This window comes from Jaculus jaculus, chromosome 9 (genome assembly GCF_020740685.1).
Source record: "Jaculus jaculus isolate mJacJac1 chromosome 9, mJacJac1.mat.Y.cur, whole genome shotgun sequence".
Classification (NCBI taxonomy): Eukaryota; Metazoa; Chordata; class Mammalia; order Rodentia; family Dipodidae; genus Jaculus; species Jaculus jaculus.
Genome location: NC_059110.1, coordinates 6,870,030 through 6,891,239, shown reverse-complemented (window position 1 = coordinate 6,891,239; position 21,210 = coordinate 6,870,030). Strand labels below are relative to the sequence as shown.

General features: G+C 43.5%; 1 protein-coding gene across 5 annotated transcripts in view; it reads left to right on the top strand.

Annotated features, from left to right (window-relative positions):
- The window catches only part of Map3k4 (mitogen-activated protein kinase kinase kinase 4), a 117,343-nt gene that overhangs the window by 29,208 nt on the left and 66,925 nt on the right, over positions 1-21,210 (top strand). For 3 of the 5 annotated variants that reach the window (XM_045158196.1, XM_045158194.1, XM_045158195.1), the window contains exon 2: positions 10,815-10,999. In XM_045158196.1, coding sequence (XP_045014131.1) covers positions 10,815-10,999 — 185 coding nt within the window. Of the gene's footprint in view, positions 1-8,337; positions 8,359-10,814; positions 11,022-21,210 lie in introns of those variants that run through there. The other 2 variants (XM_045158198.1, XM_045158197.1) reach the window with 2 other exon arrangements.

Genomic DNA, 21,210 nt, shown 5'->3' with positions numbered 1-21,210 from the left:
AGTAACTTTTAAATGGCACCTCTTCACCTACTTCTTTGAGCTTTTAAAATATATATATATACATATATATATATGTATGTATGTATGTATGTATGTATGTATGTATATGTATATGTATATATGTATTTGAGAGATAGAGGAAGAGACAGACAGATAAAGAGAGTGAGCGCACCAGGGCTTCCAGCCACTGCAGACGAACTCCAGACGCATGTGCATCTACCTGTGCATCTGGCTTACATGGGTCCTGGGGAATTGAACCAGGGTCCTTTGGCTTTGCAGGCAAGTGCCTTGACTGCTAAGCTCTCTCCAGCCTATTAGAACTTAAAAAATTATCAGTTGCATTTACAAAGAATTGCTTAATTGTATAATTAATTTTATTTTTTCTTTTGTGAAATAGGACTTTGTTATATAGCCCAGGCTGGCCTCCAACTTACTTTGGAGTCTAGGTTGGCCTTGAATTTGTGATTAGGTCCTCAATCTCCTGAGTGCTAGATTTATAGGCATATACCACCACTTCCTGGCTCTTATTTTGGTTTTTAGTTTTGTGCCCATATGGCACGACCAGATTTATCCAGTATTTCCATGAACTGTTGCATGCAGTGCAGTGTAATACAACTTACCGTAAAGCAAACCTTTAATTGGAATACTGTCAGACGTGAGGAGTTGCACAGGCAGTTCAGGGTTGCCACTGGTCCTATGCCTAGTTGGCTCTATTGCTAGCTAGTAACAAGCTGACCAGTGCTGGAGTATTATTATTACTTATGTTAGTACTTGGTTTAGATTTCATTTGTTTGCCCTTGCTTTCCTTTTCTTGTTTCTGGATCCCCCCACAGGCACCTCATGAGTCTTGTCCCCTTAGCTTCCTCTTTGTGGTTGGGTTTCTCAGGCTCTGATCACACGGGTACTGATCGGGCACTGTGATGGTTCCCCTCCACTGTCAGCTTGATTGGATCTGGAATCACCTAGAACACAAATCTCTGGACAAGATTGTGAGGGAATTTCTAGATTGGGTTAGTTGAGGTAGGAAGACCCAACCCTCCTGTGGGCAGCATCATTCCACGGGCTGGGTCATGGAGTAAAGGGCCGCAGAGGAGGGGAGAGTGAGCTGATCCACCAGCATTCGGCCCTCCTGCTTCCTGCCCGCAGACCTGCGCAGTACGGCTGAGCCACCTGAGCCCACCCCAGTGATGGACTGGACCTCTCAACTCTCTTTCCTTAAGTTGCTTTGTTGGTTTTTTTTGTCTCAACAACAAGAAAAGTAGCTCACATACAATGTTCTCAAGGGTTTTTGTTGGTCAGGGGAGAGAAGAAGAAAGACCACAGGGCTGAAGTACTTTGTCATTGTTATTTTGTGGCAGTCATGCTATGTCCAGGGCGTGTGTCAGTGTGCATCATCAGTGACAATGTGAGCTTTGACCACCTGTCTTGTATAGAGTTGGTCACATTCCTCCCCATCTTCCTTCTCTTTCTTTCTATACCCCTTGGAAGTAAGTCACTAAAAATGTAATTTGTACATAAGGGGTGGAGAGAGGCTCCTCTCCTTGATAAGGAACTGTTTCTTCTGTGTAACGTAAAGGAGATGCCCGTAGCAGTGACCGCTTAGGGCTTGGGGACTGCTCCTAGAATGCCCACAATTTTCTGTTCCCACTAGTTGAACCAGATGCTTACTTAGCACGAAGTCCTAGTTTCTTCCTGAATCTGTTTGGACTTTATTTTATTTCGGTGTATTTTTGAGATGGCCTCAGCTAGCCAAGGCTGGCCCTGACTGATCCTTCTGTCTCCATCTCACAAGTGCTGGAATTATAGGCATGTGCCCCCAGGTCTGGCTGCTTACTTGGCTTTGAGAAAGGGTCTTACTACATAGCCCTGGCTAGTTTGGAACTCTCATTATGTAGTCCATGCTGGCTTTGAAGTTATGGTGATCCCCTGCCTCTTCCTCCTGGGTGCTGGAATTATAGGCAGGTACTCCCTTGTCCAGCAAGAACTGTAGTTTCTATATAAATGAATTTGAAGTTCTCTGTGCAAAATTAATGTAGGTGAGTGATGTGTAGAAATAGCACATCGATAAGATATAGGAGAGAACCATTAACCATTCTTCTGTTGGAAAGAAAATCATGACAATCCTGAAAAATTGCTTACAAAGTGTTTAAATTCTTGGGCTGGAGAGATGGCTTAACGGTTAATGTGTTTGCCTGCAAAGCCAAAGGATCCCAGTGCGATTCTCCAGGGCCCATGTAAGCCAGATGCAGAGGGGTCTCATGCATCTGGAATTCGTTTGCAGTGGCTCTCTCTCTCTCTCTCTCTCTCTCTCTCTCTCTCTCTCTCTCTTTCTGTGCCTCTTTCTCTTTCTCAAATAAATAAACTGTAAAGACAAAGTACTTAAATTCTCATTTTGTTTTAAAGGACTAGAAAATAGTTCCGGCATTGTGGAGCACAATTTTAGTCTCAGCACTTGGGAGGCTGAGGTAGTAGGAGTGCCGTAAGTTCAAAGCCAACCTGGGGCACAGGCCAAAAGTTCGAAGTCAGCCTGGGCTAAAGTGGCACCCTGTCTGAAAAATCTAAACCAAAATCAAAACAGTAAAAAATGAACGTGGAGATTGTGGAGGCATCATTGTGCATCTGCTATGCCATGAAGTTGGCTTGTCACTTAACAGTGAAAGATAGGGCGGTGGCTGTCATCATAGTGGCCACCAGTGAAAGCTCATTCATGGGTTTAAAGTAAAAATAAAGTGCTCTAAGGCTTGGATGTATGGATGTTATCTGTTATAATTAACAAACTGTGCCAAAGCTTAATGGCTTAAAACCACAACCATCTGCTACCTGTCCTTGTTTTTGAGTGGCTTTTCTGTTCCTTGTGTGTTGCTGTGGAACTGAGACAGCTGGAAGATCCCAAGTAGCTTCTCTCACCGGCCAGCAGGTGGGGGCTGCCTGGAGCTCCCCTGCAGCCTCCCTGCTGGCTCGGGCTTCTTGCCTGGTGGCACTTTTCCTCTCACTGGGTAGTGCGCACCACAAAGGCTTTCATCAGAGATGGCCCAGGGCTGCTTTTGCTCTGTCCAGTGCCTTAAAGCAGTCACAGGGTCACCCAGATCAGAGGACTATTGATAATACAAGGTGTGGCTACCAAGAGGCAAGGACTAAAGCTACCACATTTATAGCTTATGCTGCCTATGTTAAACTTGTATTTGCATCTTTCCTTTTCAATGCCTTTATTCCATAGCTGGCCAACCATAGGTTCTCATGGCATTGGATCAGAAGATCTGTGTTCTATAAGAAAACCTAATAATCTGATTAAAACTTGAAAGCCTGTATTCTTTTTTTTTTTTTTAATTTTTATTTATTTATTTATTTGAGAGAGACAGACACAGAAAGACCGAGGGAGAGAAAGAGAATGGGCGCGCCAGGGCTTCCAGCCTCTGCAAACGAACTCCAGACGCGTACGCCCCCTTGTGCATCTGGCTAACGTGGGACCTGGGGAATTCAGCCTTGAACCGGGGTCCTTAGGCTTCACAGGCAAGCGCTTAACCGCTAAGCCATCTCTCCAGCCCCTGTATTCTTACTAGTAACTGTAGAGCACAGGGATTTAAGGCCATGTTAGTTCATTAATGCTGACCTCTCATTGCTGCCATTTGGTCAGCAGATAGACATTGGCACCCCTGGTCCAGTATCACTTAAGCACTGCTTGCAAAAGTTGTAAGTCTATAGCCTTTAAAAATATGTAATCTGGGCTGGAGAGATGGCTTAGTGGTTAAGCGCTTGCCTGTGAAGCCTAAGGACCCCAGTTCGAGGCTTGGTTCCCCAGGTCCCACGTTAGCCAGATGCACAGGGGGGCGCATGCGTCTGGAGTTCGTTTGCAGAGGCTGGAAGCCCTGGCACGCCCATTCTCTCTCTCTCCCTCTATCTGTCTTTCTCTCTGTGTCTGTCGCTCTCAAATAAAAAAATAAAATATGTAATCTGGGCTGGAGAGATGGCTTAGTGGTTAAGCGCTTGCCTGTGAAGCCTAAGGACCCCGGTTCGAGGCTCGGTTCCCCAGGTCCCACGTTAGCCAAATGCACAAGGGGGCACACGCGTCTGGAGTTCATTTGCAGAGGCTGGAAGCCCTGGCGCACCCATTTTCTCTCTCTCCCTCTATCTGTCTTTCTCTCTGTGTCTGTCGCTCTCAAATAAATAAATAAAAAATTTAAAAAAATATGTAATCTAACTGTGATAAAATGCATTTTAATAGAATTTGAATAACGACTAAATCTGAATTGCCAGAAAAAATTATTTAACTTACAGGTTGTCATTCATTCCCCAAGTCATTTCTGAGCACATAGCCCACAGGGGCCTGGCTGGCACTGAGGGACAGATGCTCTGTGCTGAAAGCTTCAGCTCTAGTTGCTAGATGGGAAGAAAACCATGCTTTTCCAAAATTACCTGTGTTTAAGATAAACATGAATTTTAGTTAAAAAATGGAAAGATTTGACTGTCTTGAAAAATACCAAGGGTAGGTAGGTGTGCCAAGGCTGCATGCCTGGAACCAGTGGCAATGACAGGGAATAAATGCTGGGAAAACAGGCTTGGCAGTTTACCTAGAGGCTGGATGATAAATGCTCAATTATTATTCTTATTATTTTTTATTTATTTGCAAGCACATAAAGAATGGGCACGCCAGAGCCTCTAGCTGTTACAAATGAAATCCAGATGCATACCTTATGCATCTGGCTTTATATAGGTACTGAGCAATTGAACCTGGGTTCTTTTGAAGCCTTTATTTCTAAGATTGCTGCAGAGTTTTTAATGCAGTTCACATTGTGAAGGCTTTTGCAGGACCACAGGCATGTGGACTTGCCTAATGTGAAGCAAGAACTACATATACTCTTAGCTACCCAGTGTGGCTCTGCTTTCCAGAGAGCTGCTCTAGCCCCTTGTGGGTACCTTGTATGTCACAGCGGAGCTGTTTAGTCCCAAGGTACCTGATGTTTTGTCTTGTTTTCTTTCCATACAATTTTCATTTAAAAGTTCTAGTCATCTCCTTAGATTGAGTTCAAGATACAGCAGATTCTAGCAGAAAGTGGATAATAGTTAGCAGGATTTTATGTTAAAAGAGAGAACCATTTATTTATGTGACTGTCAGAAGTTTACTATGAGAAAGACATCTCACATTTGTATGTTTTTAAACACAAATAAGGCAAATATTTCAGGGCAACTAATGTTGACCTGGTACTACTTTCCTACCCAAAATAATTGGTATCCATATAACGTTCAAACCAGCCAACTGACCACATTAGCTCATCTCACATGAGCTGTTAACGAAAGGAGGTTTGGGAGGCTTACGGTTAGTTAATTAAAATGATGCTGGTTCTTTCGAACTTATCCCTAGTATTTAATTTCCCAGATTTTGTGTATACATGTTTTTAAAGAAAACTAAACCTTTCCTTGACATCTTTCTCTTGTTATGTATTACACCTGAGCAAAGGCTCAAGTTGTTTTTTTTAGCTGTGTTTAAACTGTTCTCTTTATCCCTGACTTTAAGAATTTAGCTGCTGATTTTCTTTATGGTTCTTTCTGCTAGGAGTTCTCTGAGTTTGTTTGCTCTGTGCTCTTCTGGTTTTATTAATATTTAACAAAAATGAGCCTGTGTTTTTCAGTGTTTTTTTTTTTATGCCTCTTGTCTCTGGTTGTGGGCTCTGGCACGTGCACGCTGGACTGCTTGATGCCGCCCTGAGGGCGCTACATCCCTCACCGTACTCCCAGGGTTTCCTCGCTGATGTCACTTGGATGGTGTCTGTTGTCCACTGATATTTTCCTCTGTCACATTGAATCTATTGTTATTCCAAATGTTTTTTTTGTTTGTTTGTTTTGGTTTGTTTTTCGAGGTAGGGTCTCACTCTAACTCAGGCTGACCTGGAACTCACTATGTTGTCTCAGGGTGGCCTCGAACTCACGGCAATCCTCCTACCTCTGCCTCCCGAGTGCTGGGATTAAAGGCGTGTGCCACCACGCCTGGCTTTAAAAAACTTTTTATTGGTGATTTTTATATTTTATTTATGTACTTTTTATATATGCACATAATGGAGTTTGTTCATCCCCTCCTATTATTCATTTTCCCATATTCCTTCCACTGAACCCCTTCTTTCTTCCAGCCAGTGCCTCTATTTTCACAATTTTGATTTTTTTTTTTTTTTTTTTTGCCTTCATCATCCACGACAACATGTTGTTGGGCCCAATATTGTGCAGGTAATGACAGCTGCTGTGAGGTCATGAATGTAACACTCACCTCATGTCCAGAATACAACATTCAAGGCAGTCTTCCCCATCCTCTGGTTCTTACATTCTTCCTGCCACCTCTTCTGCGATGGTCCCTGAACCTTGGAGGTGTGATAGAGATGTCTCACCTAGTGCTGAACACTCCACTGTCTCTTCTCAGCACTTTGGTGAGTTTTGAGTCTCTCCAGTAGTCACTGCCATCTGTGAAAAGAAGTTTCTGTGATCAGAAGTGACAGCAGCTTATTCTGTGAGCATTTAGCTTACTAAAGAATGGGCAGTCTGCATACTCATTCGGTCAAACAACAATACTGACTTTTCTTCTAGGGCTCGTGTGCTTCCAGGTCATAGACTTTGGACTGGGTTTTCAGTACCAGGCACCAATTCCCTGAGGAGCAGGCCTCAAATCCTATCAGAGCAATTGGTTAGCCTGTTACAGCTCTGTCACTATTGCACAGTGGCCTCAGTTTGCCTGGATAGCTGGCTGTGTAGTTTGCAGGGTACACTGTTGCTTAAGACTTACTGACTTTTCTTCCCTGCAGGCTGCATAGCACTTTCTAGCATTATGGCAGGCAGCCAGCAGCAGGAGGCCTTCAGCTCAGTACGAGCTGGATATCTCCTTGTCACGCAGCCCAAGCATGAGCTACTACAGCAGTCGGGCCTTAGGTTCTAATTCTGGTGGAGTTCCAAGAGCACTGGCAGTAGCCTGTTTTGTTTTGGGGGCTTCATGGGCCTCCCTGACCAACAACTCCCAAAAGGTATTTTTTACTCAGGTATAAATTTCATCTTTGAACATTCTATTTGAGTCATTTCTAGTCTTCTGTTAGCTTTCTATTTGTCATATTGGGAAGTTTTGGCAGGATGGCAGACATCTGGATTTTATTTATTGGATGCTATGCTTTAAAAAAATTCTTTAAGTGATGCATTTTTTTTTTTCTGATTTGTAATTAAGTTACTAAGTTGCTTAGGTGGAAAGTACAGCAATAACATTCCTAACCAGCATGAACCCATCTTTCCTAAGTTAGGTCAATTCCCCGAAAGAGCAAAACTTCACCATCACGGGATGCTCGGGCCAAGCTGTGAGCACCACGGCCGCCGCGCCACACGGCATGTGGTCCCCTCGCTCGCGTTGTGAGGGTGCGTTGTCTTCCTTCACCGTTCTCATAGCCTTCCTCCCTGTCTCAGGGTGTCTTTAATGCTTGCAGTTAGAATAACTAAGTATTTCGGAAACACTTTGAAGTCAGTAGCTTATTATGACTATGTGAAGATAGGACTCTGATCAGTGACTTTGTTTTGTAGTAGGTGCCAGATTTGTAAATGAGATTGTCAGCTTCTGTGGAATTATTCGAAGAACTAACTCATCTGCACTTGAGGTGTGCAAGCACATTTTTCCATGTGTGGGAAAACAAAAAAGCAGACCGCAGATCTCTTGGTGCTCCCTCCAGTTAGTGTCTTCATGAGAGGCCACCCTTCCATAGCTTTCTTACACTGCCTGCATAAAGCACAGGACTCAGTGCCGTGGCACATGGTCAGACAAGGGCGTTTAGTCACTGTTTCGGTAAAATGACTTCTGCTTGTCTTTTATGTCTTTCTGACTGTCCTCAAGGAACTTGGCATTTTCACCACGGAGACTTGGGCTGCCAGTCCATTGTCAGAGAACCCTCTTCAGCCCAAACTCACCCAGCCACGCTGTGTGCAAGGCAGTAGTAAAACAGACTTTTACAATTTTGTATAACCTTTATTTATACAATTTTTGTTTGATTTAAAAATGTATTTATTTGTCTATGAGAAAGACAGAGACAAAGAGGCAGACAGAAAGAGAATATGGGTGTAAAGGGCCTTCTGCCACTGCAAACAAACTCCATATACATGTACCACTTTGTGCATCTGGCCTTATGTGGGCACTGGGGAATCAAACCTGCGATGTCAGGGTTTGAAAGCAAGTGCCTTTAACCACTGAGCTATTTTGAGCCCAAGTTTTTGTTTGATTTTTTTTTTCTTTTTTGACAAAAGGAACTTGAAAACTAAATTTTCTTAATGGTTTTTTTTTTTTTTTTTTCAGAATGAAGACCTTATAGCTTCTAACTTGCCTCCTTATTTGTTTCAGGAGGATAGGTAATGCTTCACCCGCTGAGGAGGGTTGAGATTGTGCCTGGCTTCTAAAGTCACCTTCTGTCTACCAGAGAACATATTCTGAATGAGTTTTTATTTGCTATTTTACATCTAACTCCATTTTTCTGTTCATCCTTGTATTTCTGCTATCTGGCTTTGATATATCAATTGATCAAATGTACTGTGGTTTTTTGGTGATTTCTGTTCTAATATATAAAATGCCTCATCATGGAAATGTTCTGAATACTTGTGAATGTTCTGTGCTTTGTAGTAGGAGATATAATACTGGTGATAGTAAAATACAGTTTTCCTTGCCATTTACTGTAGGTATATTATTGGGCAAATTAAATAAAAGCAAAAACCTTATAATACTGTATTGGAAAGAACTGAAAAGATATAAGAATGGCTTTCAGTACTCTGTGGATTTGTTACAGTGGAGAAGCTGAACTTAGAACTCCCTGTGCGTAGATGGTGAGGAAGCACGTTGAGGCCTGAGGCCTGTGAGGAGCGGTGTTACTCAGTGAGCCCTCTCTACTGCCTGACACATGACTGGGTTTAGTCCTCCCAGCGGTGGAGACCAAGTATTGTCTTCACTATATATACAAAGGGGAAAGGGAATAGGTTTAGTTTTTCAAGTCCCACAAGCTAGTTGACAGTACAGTCAGGATGTGAACATAAACCCATCCACAGGTCCCCAAAACCCACACTGTAACTCACTCCAGAATCATTGTTGATTTTGTTTGTAGGTGAGTCAAAACCAGAGTCTCACACATGCTGTATCCTCAACCCACAGCCATTGCTATTAATCACTGAAACATGTGGGAAAGAAAGAAATGACCATGGCACGTGTAGCATGTTATTAACCAGCCAAGTCAGCCATGTTCACTGAATACAGCAGGGTAGATAAGGAGTTTCAGGTTTTTGTATAAGTCATCGTATTTGTTGCATGGCTTTATGAGACCTGACTTGTAACTGTATTACTAGTTAAGGTGCAGTAAAAACTTATTCTAAATTTACTCGGGTTCAGGCCACTTAGCTTGCATAAGTTACTGTGTAGACATGTTTGGGAGTGTGTTGACAATCCATAAAGACCTCGGGCAGTCTGATAAGGTACAGGAGTAAGAAATCACTTCTGAACCTCTGATGGAATCTTAAAAATAAATTTCAACACCATAAATGTGTAATTATGCAGAAGTTCTGATTTTCAAGGGTTTCCCTATTAAAGTTTATCAGGTTTAATAATGGCATCACATGTCTTAGACCACTTTTTATTTTCTTCATGATTTTGAATTAGCTTTGATTTTTATATCCTGATGAAAATTACCAGGAAGAAAACTATATACTGTATATGATTTTGAATTATGTTTATTTAATCATGTATCAAGTGTATTTTAGAGAGAATATTCAGGGTGAGATAAACTAATGATCTTTGGAAAGCATTTATTTATTAGTTCCTTCTAGCTTGATGCCTTAGATTATATTTACTCTCTCTTTGTATGAAATTTTATTTTGCCACTTTCATAAAAGAATAGAGCTTTATCTAAAAGTGATTGAGAAATTGGTGGTAGCAGAGAATTGATAGGCAGTGTTTTCAGAGGCTAGGTTAATGTGGAATTGTGTCTGACAGTGATGAGGCGTGTCTTCATCATGAACAGTAGCCTTCTTTTCTAACCCCCTCACCTGAGAATGGCTCCCCTCAATTTATTTTCTGAAACAGGATCTTTTTTTCTTTTTAAGATAGTAGCTCCCAATTTAAAAAAAAGTTTTAAAACATGCACATTTACTCTCGTAACCATCTTTAAGCAGCTCAGAGTGTCTGGTCGCTCTGCAGTGCTTTCTGCTTTCTGGGATGTAGTTCTTGTTAGAGAGCAGGGCACAATGGAGCCATGCTGCTCTCTGTGGCAGTGCTGTGTGGCACTGTGCTGCTCATGGCTATCCTGTCCTGCCTTCTGCTCAGTCTGCTCTTCAGAAAGAGACAGGGTGGGGTGGGGGTGGGCAAGGACTGCCCTGGAGGCCAGGGGCAGGATTGAACTTGCCCAGTCATCAGTTAAGTTTGTCAGGAGCTAGCACCTAAGTCCATTCTTAGCTCTGTCTCTGATTTGTAATTTCTAGTCCTTGACCGAGTTTTCCCTAATCCACAGTCTTCAGTCTAAAACTCGTGAAGGTAGAAAGGGTTCTGAAGACATCAGAAAGACATGCTGACTATACCCTGTTACACTCCTGGCAGCTCATGTTAAGAGTGACCATTAAGAGCTGCCCCAGCCATTGCTCCCTTAGAGTGAAGAAAAGTTCGTGTGACTCTCTGCATGTGAAGACAGGAGACAGGCTACAGTGCTGAGGAGACACATGGAGAGAAAGCTTCACAAAGAATTCTTTAAGAAAAGTTGAAGTCATTTAATTTTGAATGTAGTTAATATGCTACTAAACATTTTTTTTTTTCTACTTACCATCTTTCATAGGCAGGAGTGCAAGCTGGAAGGTTCAGCTTGCAAGAATCCGGAATCTGATCCTGAGGACTTCTCTGATGAAGCAAACCCAGAGCATGTTTATGGCACCTCACCCCCCAGCACACCTCGGCAGATGAAGCGTATGTCAAGCAAACGGAGTAATGTTGGGAGGCCGGCCTGCCGGTCTAGTTTGAAAGGTGTGTCTTTCAACTTAAACAGGTACACATGGGGGCTGGAGAGATGGATTAATGGTTATGGCATGTCTCTGCAAAGCCTAAGGACCCATGTTCCACCCTCCAGGTCCTGCGTAAGCCAGGTGCACAAGGTGACGTAAACATGCAAGGTTGCACCTGCACATAAGGGGCACACGCATCTGGAGTTCTTTTGCAGTGTGGCTAGAGGCCCTGGTGCACCCGTTTTTTTCTCTTTCTCATAAAAAAAGATTACAAACAAAAGGGTACATATGGAAGGCTTGACAGTTTTAATTCATCATCTTTATGTGACGTGCAGCTATTGACAATCTTTTAAAAACATTTTTATTTTATTTTATATTTTTATTTATGTGTAAGCAGAGAGACAAAGAAAAGAGAGACACCCGGGCATGGTGGCGCACGCCTTTAATCCCAGCACTCGGGAGGCAGAGGTAGGAGGATCGCTGTGAGTTCTAGGCCACCCTGAGACTCCTTAGTGAATTCCAGGTCAGCCTGGGCTAGAGTGAGATCCTACCTCAAAAAAGAAAAGAGAGACAGAATGGGCATGCCAGGACCTTCATCTACTGCAAATGAACTCCAGATGCATGCACCACTTTGTGCATCTGGCTTTACGTGGGTACTGGGGAAGGAAACCCAGATTATGCTTTTCAGGCAAGCACCTTAACCACTGAGCAATCTCTCCGGCTCATTGATGGCCTTTTCTTCAATGGTTAGTAGTTCCTTTAATTTTAAAATTCCAGTTCATGTTTCTTTTTGCCTTTGGTTATTTTTGAATTATTACTGTTAGCAGTATTGTTAGTAAAAGACACAAATGATTACTCAAATCAAGAAAGGTCTGTCCTGAGTTGTGACTTTTGATGCAGTAGAAGAGGTCAGTTGTTTAACCAACCCAAAGTGGCTACATGCAAGGTAGATGGCTCCCATTACTCCAGACAAAACAAAAAAGCGGTCCTGGATGTAGCGCACGGAAGTCAGTTCTGTTACCATCGTGGCCTGAGTCTCCTGCAAGTGCTTATGCTGCCATGCTGCGTTTGCTGTTTGGTGACTGCCTTCTCTTTTTTCCTTTTCTTTTTGATTAGAGAGAGGGAGAGAGAGAGAAAGAACCAGCATGCCAGGGCCTTAGCCACTGCAGACAAATGCCACACGCCACTTGTGTGTGCCGCCTTGTGCTCATGTGCCACCTGTGCCATGCATCGCCCTGTGCTTTTGCTTTCGTGGGTTCTGGGGCGTCAAGCTGAGTCCTTAGGCTTCACAGGCAAGTGCCTTAACCACTGAGCCCGTGACCAGCTTCTTTACTGAGCGTCAGTGAGCTCCTTGTGCCGCAGAATAACCCTGCTCTGGTGTCTCTGGCTGCGGGGTCGTCTGCAGCTGCATCCTCATTGTCACCCCTTCGTTGTTGAGCACCCCTAGGGCTTTCTACCTTCAGTGTCCCAGTGAGGTATGAGTAGAAGCAACTTCACGTGTGTGCTGTCTAGTGAATCATTTCCTGCCAGCAATTTTGTTCTTAAATAGCAAGGAAAAATGGTAATGAAGCCCCCATGTGAGGCAAGCGGGCGTCTTCGTGTTATAATAATGTGGAGTCTGTTGTAATGGCCCAGTTGCCCCTGAGAACTCATTCTCGCCCAGAACATAGCTGCATATTAAGGTAGACAGGAGCACAGACATGGTTGCCAGGTTGCCTGAGCTCCAGGGTGGCTCTTTTACTTGCTGGATGCATGATCATTGGGTCTCGACCTGCGCAGTGCGTGCAGGTTACTGAAAACCAAAAACTTCTCCCTGTACTTCTTTTTTCTTTGCTTTAAGTCTTAAAGTAAAATTAAAATTTTAAGTTGTTTATATAATTTTATTAATTAATGACCCATTTTTAGGACCTTGAGACTTACATTTCCTCCAGCCACTATGCCTGCATGTCTGCTCTGCCTGTCTTTGTAGTCCTTCTCTTTTCTCACTCTGTGGGCTGCTGCTGTAGTTTGTGTGGTTGCTTTTTAGCCTCCCTCCCGTTTTTCCCCCTTATCCTCTTTTTCTTCCATATTTTCTCCTCTTTTTTGTCCTTCCCTGCCATTCTGCTCTTCTTTCTCCTTCATTCTTTCCACTGAATCAGAATTTGAGTGACTCCACAGGAATGTCCTACTTTAGATGCTGAGTAAGACACGGGCCCATCTCTGAGGGGGAGGACAGCACACGTGTGGGGGTGATGGAGACACTGAGGTGCACACAAGGGAGCATTGAGAAGGCCTGGTAGGAAGACTTCTGGAACAAGTGACATCTGTGCAGCAGCCTCAGTGCTGAGTCAGGATTTCAAGCCAGTGTGTGATTCATAATTGCATATTGGTACCTAAGTGTTTTGAGACACTTCTTAGAATTAATCAAATTTTATAAGAGGAGGAAAAGACCATGACATCAAAATAAAAGATAGACTGATTGAGATGGGGAGGGGATATGATGGAGAATGGAATTTCAAAAGGGAAAGTGGGGGGGGGTGGAGAGGGAGGATATTACCATGGGGTACTTTTTATAATCATGGAAAATGTTAATAAAAATTGAGGGAAAATAAAAGAATTAATCAGGGCTGGAGAGATGGCCTAGTGGTTAAGCGCTTGCTTGTGAAGCCTAAGGACCCGGTTTGAGGCTCGACTCCCCAGGACCCATGTTAGCCAGATGCACAAGGGGGCGCATGCGCCTGGAGTTCGTTTGCAGAGGCTGGAATTCCTGGCGCGCCCATTCTCTCTCCCTCTCTCTATCTGCCTCTTTCTGTCCCTCTCTGTCTCTCTCAAATAAATAAACAAAAAAAAAATTAAGAAAAAAAAGAATTAGTCAAATTGGTCAGATTTATTGTCAAGCTGTCCAAGGACGTGAACTGGCACATCTCTCACAGCGGCAAGCCGGGGCACTGAGTCACACACTTAGCTTTCGCACTGCAGTCAGAGTGGACTCATCTTCTAGACAAATAAGTCACTGCATTATCCTGCTTATCTATTGCCATGTCACCAGCCACCTTGAAACTCTGGGATGACAGTACAGCCATTTACTGCTCATAGTTCTGTGACTCAGGTATTTAGGCAGGGCACAGCTCATCTCTGCCCACAGTGTCTGGAGTCTTGGTGGGAGTTGTCCCATGGGCTGGAAATATTGACTTGACCGGGTCCCCAACTCTGAGCCCTCAGCCTTGGGACTCAGATATCCGGATAGCTCTTTTGTTTGTATGTCTGGACCTGGGCTGCAGTGGGAAGACCAGCTGAGGGCTGATGGACACTGTGGTCTTCCAGGGTGGAGGTGGGGAGGCTTCTAAACTTAGACTTCTGACGGGCTCTTCTGTTTGCACCGTCCTGGCCCGAGGCAGTGGGCATGGTGCCACCGATTCTAGTACCAGAAGAGTGGTTCCTTGGATATTTTGTGGTAACCAGCCCTGCATGTCTTCTCTGCAAAGCTTTTATTATCTGCTCAGTCCGATTGAATGTTTCCCCTAGGCCCTTCCCCTCATCAATTCTAAAAGCATGGAGGATATTCCTATGGGAGTTTAAAGAGATGAGAATGTCATTATGCCAGCCCTTTTCCCCCTGTGGAATGGGAGCCATTTTTATGAACTGATTGTTTGAATATGACTCTTGAAATATTGTTATAGGCTCAGAGTGTGGCCACTAATATAGGTTTATTCATTTATTCACCCATTTATTTTTGTTCTTTTGAGGTAGGATTTTGCTGGAGCCCAGGTTGACCTGGAATTTACTATGTAGCCTCAGGGTGACCTTGAAATCACAGTGATCCTCCTACATCTACACCTGGCTATAGGTTGACTTTTTTTTTTTTTCCCCTTAGGTAGGGTCTCACTCTAATTCAGGCTTACCTGGAATTCACTATGTAGTCTCAGGATGGCCTTGAACTCATGGTGATCCTCCTACCTCTGCCTCCCAAGTGCTGGAATTAAAGGCATGTGCCACCACACCTGGCTTTGTAGATTTACCTTAATCATTATAAATTCAAATCTTGAGAACACAGTTCTGTGGTACATATGGAGTTATAATACTGATCTTCATTGAAGTTGATGGGAAGTTAATAGTGTTGAATTTGTACAGATTTTGATCTTAGGAATGGTGAATATGTGAACAGAGAGAAAACATAAGAAAGGCACCTGTTCTGGAAAGATATGAGAGGTACACACCATATTGCAGTAGCATGAAGCTCTTTTGAACAGTTGTATTACAATGCACACACTGTGGAGTAGGACTGCCTTTTGCTACTTAGCAGTGGAAGAGGCTGTCATTCTGTATAAGCACATCACAACTGAGGTGTTCTTTGTATGCTGTAGCCATTTTCCTTATGAGATAGTTTTGTGTTTTCACGGCTGTTGAGGAACACTTATGTTGTCAGATACTGTGGGAAACCTTCCAGGTCTTTGTGTACATGGGGAGTGACTCTTGAAGACTGATGCTTGATGGTGGAATTGCTTCGTCTGATGAGACATGTGTTTCAGATTGATGGATAATGCCCATGCCATTCTTCAAAAGGACTCTTCCTTCCTTCCTTCCTTCTATACACACACACACACACACACACACACACACACACACACCCCAATAATGGATGACTGCCTTGTTTTTTTTAAATTGTTTGTTTGTTTGTTTATTTATTTATTTATTTATGAGACAGAGAAAAAGGCAGACCAAGAGAGAGAATGGGTACGCCAGGACCTGTGGCTGCTGCAAATGAATTACAGATGTATGTGCCACCTTGTGCGTCTGGGTTATGTGGGTCCTGGAGAATCGAACTGAGGTCCTTTGGCTTTGCAGGCAAGCACCATCACCCTGAGCCATCTCTCCAGCCCTTGCTACTTTATAATTTCTACAGTATTGTTTAAAATTTCTGCTAGCCTGCTGTAATTGTTTAAATTTGCCTATTTTTAATATTGTATTGGTGTTTACTGAGGAGAATATAATTGATGATTATGGTTAAATACATAGTGTGAAATACACTAGAAATATGAGGTCAGATAGGTATAGATGTGGTGTTATAATATTTGTACATTCACAGATTGTGTGTGTGTGTGTGTGTGTGTGTGTGTGTGTCTGTAGCAATGTCTCGCTTGATGCACAGTATTCAAAAAAAAATGCAGCTATGTACAAAATGTAATGAACAGAGGAAAAGTTATCAAAGCTATATTTCTTTGCATTGCTATCATGGGGACTATGAAACCCCAGAAACAAAATGCACATTTTTATTAGTAAAGGTGTGTATTTTATGACTAGAGGCTGTAGTTTTATTAGGATTTCAAAAGTTTGTGACTTGAAAATGTGAAGGCTCATTGAACTAGATATCACTTATCACGCACGTAACAAGGTTCTCTTCTCAGAATGAGGTGTGTTGCACTCCATGGAGAACAGTGTCAGATGCTAATTCAGAATCAGTGCCGCAGTCACAAGGTCACTTCTGTTCTGGCCAGGAACAGAGGCTGCCCCTGTCTCTAGCCATATGTGAGGATTTTGCAGGAAGCTCTTCCTAAAAAGCCTGGGACTGGTAGTGAGTTTGCATACTAAGAGTCACTTTTTTTAAAATATGGGATTTGTTTTTGCAGGTTTTTATTTTAAGTTTTAAATATTATTTAGAGAGAAAGAAGCAGATAGATAGAGTGAATAGGCACACCAGGGCCTCCAGTCACTGCAAACAAACTCCAGACGCATGCAACTACCTTGTGCATTTGGCTTATGTGAATATTGGGGAATCAAACCTGGGTTCATAGGTTTTACAGGAAAGCACTTTAACCACAGAGCTATCACTTCAACTCTAAGAGTCACTTTTTTTTTTTTTTTCGAGGTAGGGTCTCACTGGTCTAGGCTGACCTGGAATTCACTATGGAGTCTCTGGGTGGCCTTGAACTCACGGCGATCCTCCTACCTCTGCCTCCCGAGTGCTGGGATTAAAGGTGTGCGCCACCGCACCTGGCGGGAGTCACTTTTAACAGAAGTGAGGAGGGAGGTAATGACTGTGAGAACCACTTTCTCCTGTCACTCTAGGCCTGCCCAGACTGCACTGCAGGGCATCTGTGGGTGGGGCTGATAATGCTGATGTGCTGATGCTAAGTTAATGAAAGCGACTTTGGGTGGGCTTGACTAAACCAGAAGCTGCGAGCCAGCCCCCGGGAGGAAGAAGGGAAACAGCCAGCGCCTCAGTGAGAAGTCGGAGATGTACAAGATGGCAGCGGTGGGAGGCAGGGCTGTGAATAGTTTTTTTTTTAATCACCATAAACTGATAAACCTTTTTTTTTCAGGTAGCTTGTTTTTTGCCATGTTGACGGGGGATCCATGGATGGGCAGAGATACCCTGTGGGATTCCAGAGGCCCTGTGTTATGGTGCTACTTCTCAGATTAAGCCTGCCCTGCCCTGGAGATTCTCTCTTGCTTAATGGAAAGTTAGATAACGAAGGACTTGGGTTGTCTCTCCAGGTTCCCTCCTCAGTGCGGTGGTCTTAGTGGGATTTGAACAGGATGAGAAATGCTGAGAACTACAGTGTGGTTGGTGTCTCTTCTGTGGCCCGACCTTCACCAAGACTTGAAGATTACTCTTGTATTGACATTGCTTTTTTTTTTTTTTTAACTTTAGTGTCATGTTTGAAAACTGTCATTTCATGTAAAGATTGAGCATTGATATTCTGTCCTATGATTTTCAGTATTTATAAATAGTGCCTAGAATAGTGTTTTTGTTTTTGTTTTTGCTCATTTTTATTTATTTATTTGAGAGCAACTGACAAAGAGAAAGAGGCAGATATATAGAGAGAATGGGCGTGCCAGGGACTCCAGCCTCTGCAAGTGAACTCCAGACGTGTGCACCCCCTTGTGCATCTGGCTAATGTGGATCCTGGTGAATCGAGCCTCAAACTGGGGTCCTTAGACTTCACAGGCAAGCACCTAACCACTAACCCATCTCTCCAGCCCAGTTAGTTTGTTTTTTTAATCACCACTGACAAACTTTTTTTTTTTTTTCAGGTAGCTTGTTTTTTGAAATTCTGCTCTGGTTCACCATTCTGTGTCCCCGCCCCCTCCACCCCGCCGGTGTGTGCAAGAGTGAGTGAGAGAGAGACAAAGAGAGGGAGAATATTGGCATGCCAGGGCCTCCAACCACTTTACTCACCTCCAGACGTGTGTGCCCCTTGTGCCCATGTATGACCTTGCATGCTTGTGTTACTGTACGTTTGGCTTACGTGGGACCTGAAGAGTTGAACATGAGTCCTTAGGCTTCACAGTCAAGCTCGTTAACTGCTAAGCCATCTCTCTGGTCCCCCGTTTCATTTTTGAACCTCTACCCTTGTTCAGTCATAAGTAGAGTCTACATTTCAGAGTTTATAAATACTTTAATTTCCTTTATACTTAATTTATATTACACTTAATTTTAATTTACAAGTTTAAATCTTGTTTTTCTCTGTAATAATAGAGTTGAGCTAATGTACAGTATCATGTGAGGAATATAAGATGCAACTCTTGTACAAGGCTGGAGGGAATGTCTTCTCTTGTCAGTCTCATGTAGGGGGCATCAGTGTGGATTTATTCACACAGATGATGGCTGCTTATGTCTTCCCTTGGGGACTAGATCTCTGAGAAGTTCTGCAAAAGTCAGTGCTGGCCATTGTTGGGTTTCTATTTGTAACAAGTCAGAGTGTAACCTTCAGACAGGAAGGCTGAAACCAAAATCTGTCATCGCAGTTGTCTCTAAGCTGGGAAAGGGAGGGAGAGGGCATGGGGAGAGGGAGTGACAGTGAGGCTGAGGTGGCCTGCACTGCGGTGTAGTTCTTTGAGTCGGAAGACGTAAAACATTTGCAAGCTGCATAGGTACCAGACTGTACCCCAGTCCCCTGGTATTGTGTTAAATGTTAAAAGACATTTCAGTTTTGACTCATTTCTCTTCTTTTTTTAAAAAAATATATTTATTTATTTATTTACTTATTTATTTATTTCAAAGAAAGAGGGAAAGAGAGAGAATGGGCATGCCAGGGCCTCCAGCCACTGTAAACAAACTCTAGACGCTTGTGCCCCCTTGTGCATCTGGCTTACGTGGGTCCTGGAGAGTTGAACCAGGATCCTTTGGCTCTGCAGGCACACGCCTTAGCTGCTAAGCCGTCTCTGCAGCGCTCATTTCTGCTCTTACAGGCTGTGAGAAGCAGAGTGCTGCGCGTGGGAGGCAGTGGGCTCCTCGCTGCCTCCGGGAAACCTGTGTCCGACCTCCTCATGTTGACCCTGGCGGGGCCGCTTTCTCACCACAGTGACTGCTTGGAGTAGTGGGATTTAGATGTTTGGTACTATTTAAGGTTACACTTTCAGAAGATCTGCATCTCAACCAAATTTTAGCCATTAAGATTTTACTAAGTTTTGAAAAAAAATCAGCCAAATAAATTTTTTTTCTTAAAAGAAAAACAACCAAAAATCATCTTAAATTTCCATTTCCATTGTAATAGAGCAGACAAGTACATTCAATTCATCATATACTCTAATTAGCTAACAATTTAAAAGAGACCCCAACCTAGGTCAAAGTTCCTTTTCAGAGTGAATCGTCCTTTTCATCCATCATAGTGCTCTGAGTTATAGAACAAGCAGATTCTGTGATGTCCATATCACAGCTTGTACATGTGTATATGTCTCGCTGTGCGCACTAATCCTCTGACATTAGCAGATATCTCCAGGTGTCGGAATCAGCCTGAGCTCAGGCTCTCCATCATGTCTCCAGGCTGTCAATCTACAGACTGCTGTGGCCATGCCCTTTGGTTTTCTACCTTTAGGTCTTTTCATGGTCCTCTTTGCTGGCTTAAAAGTGTCCTCTTTCGGGGCTGGAGAGATGGCTCAGCAGTTAAGTGCTTGCCTATGAATCTTAAGGACCCCGTTTCGAGGCTCAGTTCTCCAGGACCCATGTAAGCTAGATAGATGCACAAGGGGCGCATGAGTCTGGAGTTTGTTTGTGGTGGCTGGAAGCCCTAGTGCGCCCATTCTCTCTCTCTGCCTCTTTCTCTCTGTATGTCTGTCACTCTCAAATAAATAAACAAAAATATATTAAAAATGTCCTCTTTCTTCCTTTGCTACCCTGATTTAAGCCGAATCCAGTCTTAAGGAACAAGTTCACACTGGCTCTTAATCTCTGCCTTCACAGACTAGTAATCTGTCTTCCTGGCACGCACCATGCTAGCTTTTAGCTTTTCCTCCTCGGGGAGCAAAGGTGGTGGGATGATGCCACCATGGGTTAGGATCTCTGCCCTGACTGTGAGCATTCGTTTACCTGTCTGGTCTGGTCATCTTATTAGGAGTGTGGCAGTTTCCCTAAAGCCCTTGCTTGGAAAATGAAGGGATTGAACAGAGCAGTGGCTTCCTTCCCACATGGGGTACCTTTGTAGTCATGTTGGCTCAGATGGTAGGAGTGGGCCCAGGAATGCACATGGTAGCAGGACCCCAGGTAATGTTTTACCATGCATGTGTGGTGTGTGTGTGTGTGTGTGTGCGCGCGCACGCACCAGAGGCAGTGTTGGGTGTCTTTACCAGTTGCTCTCCACCTTAAAGATTTTTGAACTTTCACATGGGTGTTGGGGGTCTGCACTCAGGTCCTGTCACTTGCGCAGTAAACAGTTTTTATTGAGCCGTCATCTCCATCCCACCAAGTAATTTTCACATATGCTGAAATTCGCCAGCCTTGAGCAGAAGTTCTCCAGACCCCTTCAAACCTGAATATTCTGCGACACCCCTCTCTATTGATCATCTCACTTACAGGTAAAGGCCATATGTCTCCCACTTGAGAGCTCAGGTAAGGTCACCGTTTTGAATTTTGGGTAATGCATGCGTAGCAGAATGTGCGAATTACAAGGATTCCACTAAAAACACATTTTGCACATACCATAAGGAACCATTTCCAACTGATTGTCTTCTGCTTAAACATGTGAACCGTCATGCTTGTCTTTGCCTGCTTTCAGCCTGGCTCCCAAGTCCTGTACGTCTCTCTGCATGCTCTGATTTGTCAGAAGTTACAGTGAAGAAGTGGGAATACTTAAGCCTGCTTTCCTGTGCACTCACACTGTCTGATTCATAGTCACTTGGGAGACAAGGTACTCTGCTGTCTTCACAACACGATGAGCCCATTGTGTGGCTATAATGAAAACTTGCATCACCAGTTCCCAGGTTTTGGGCTCGTTTTCTTTTTCATTGCATTTTCTTTTGCGTTGGCCCTTTTCT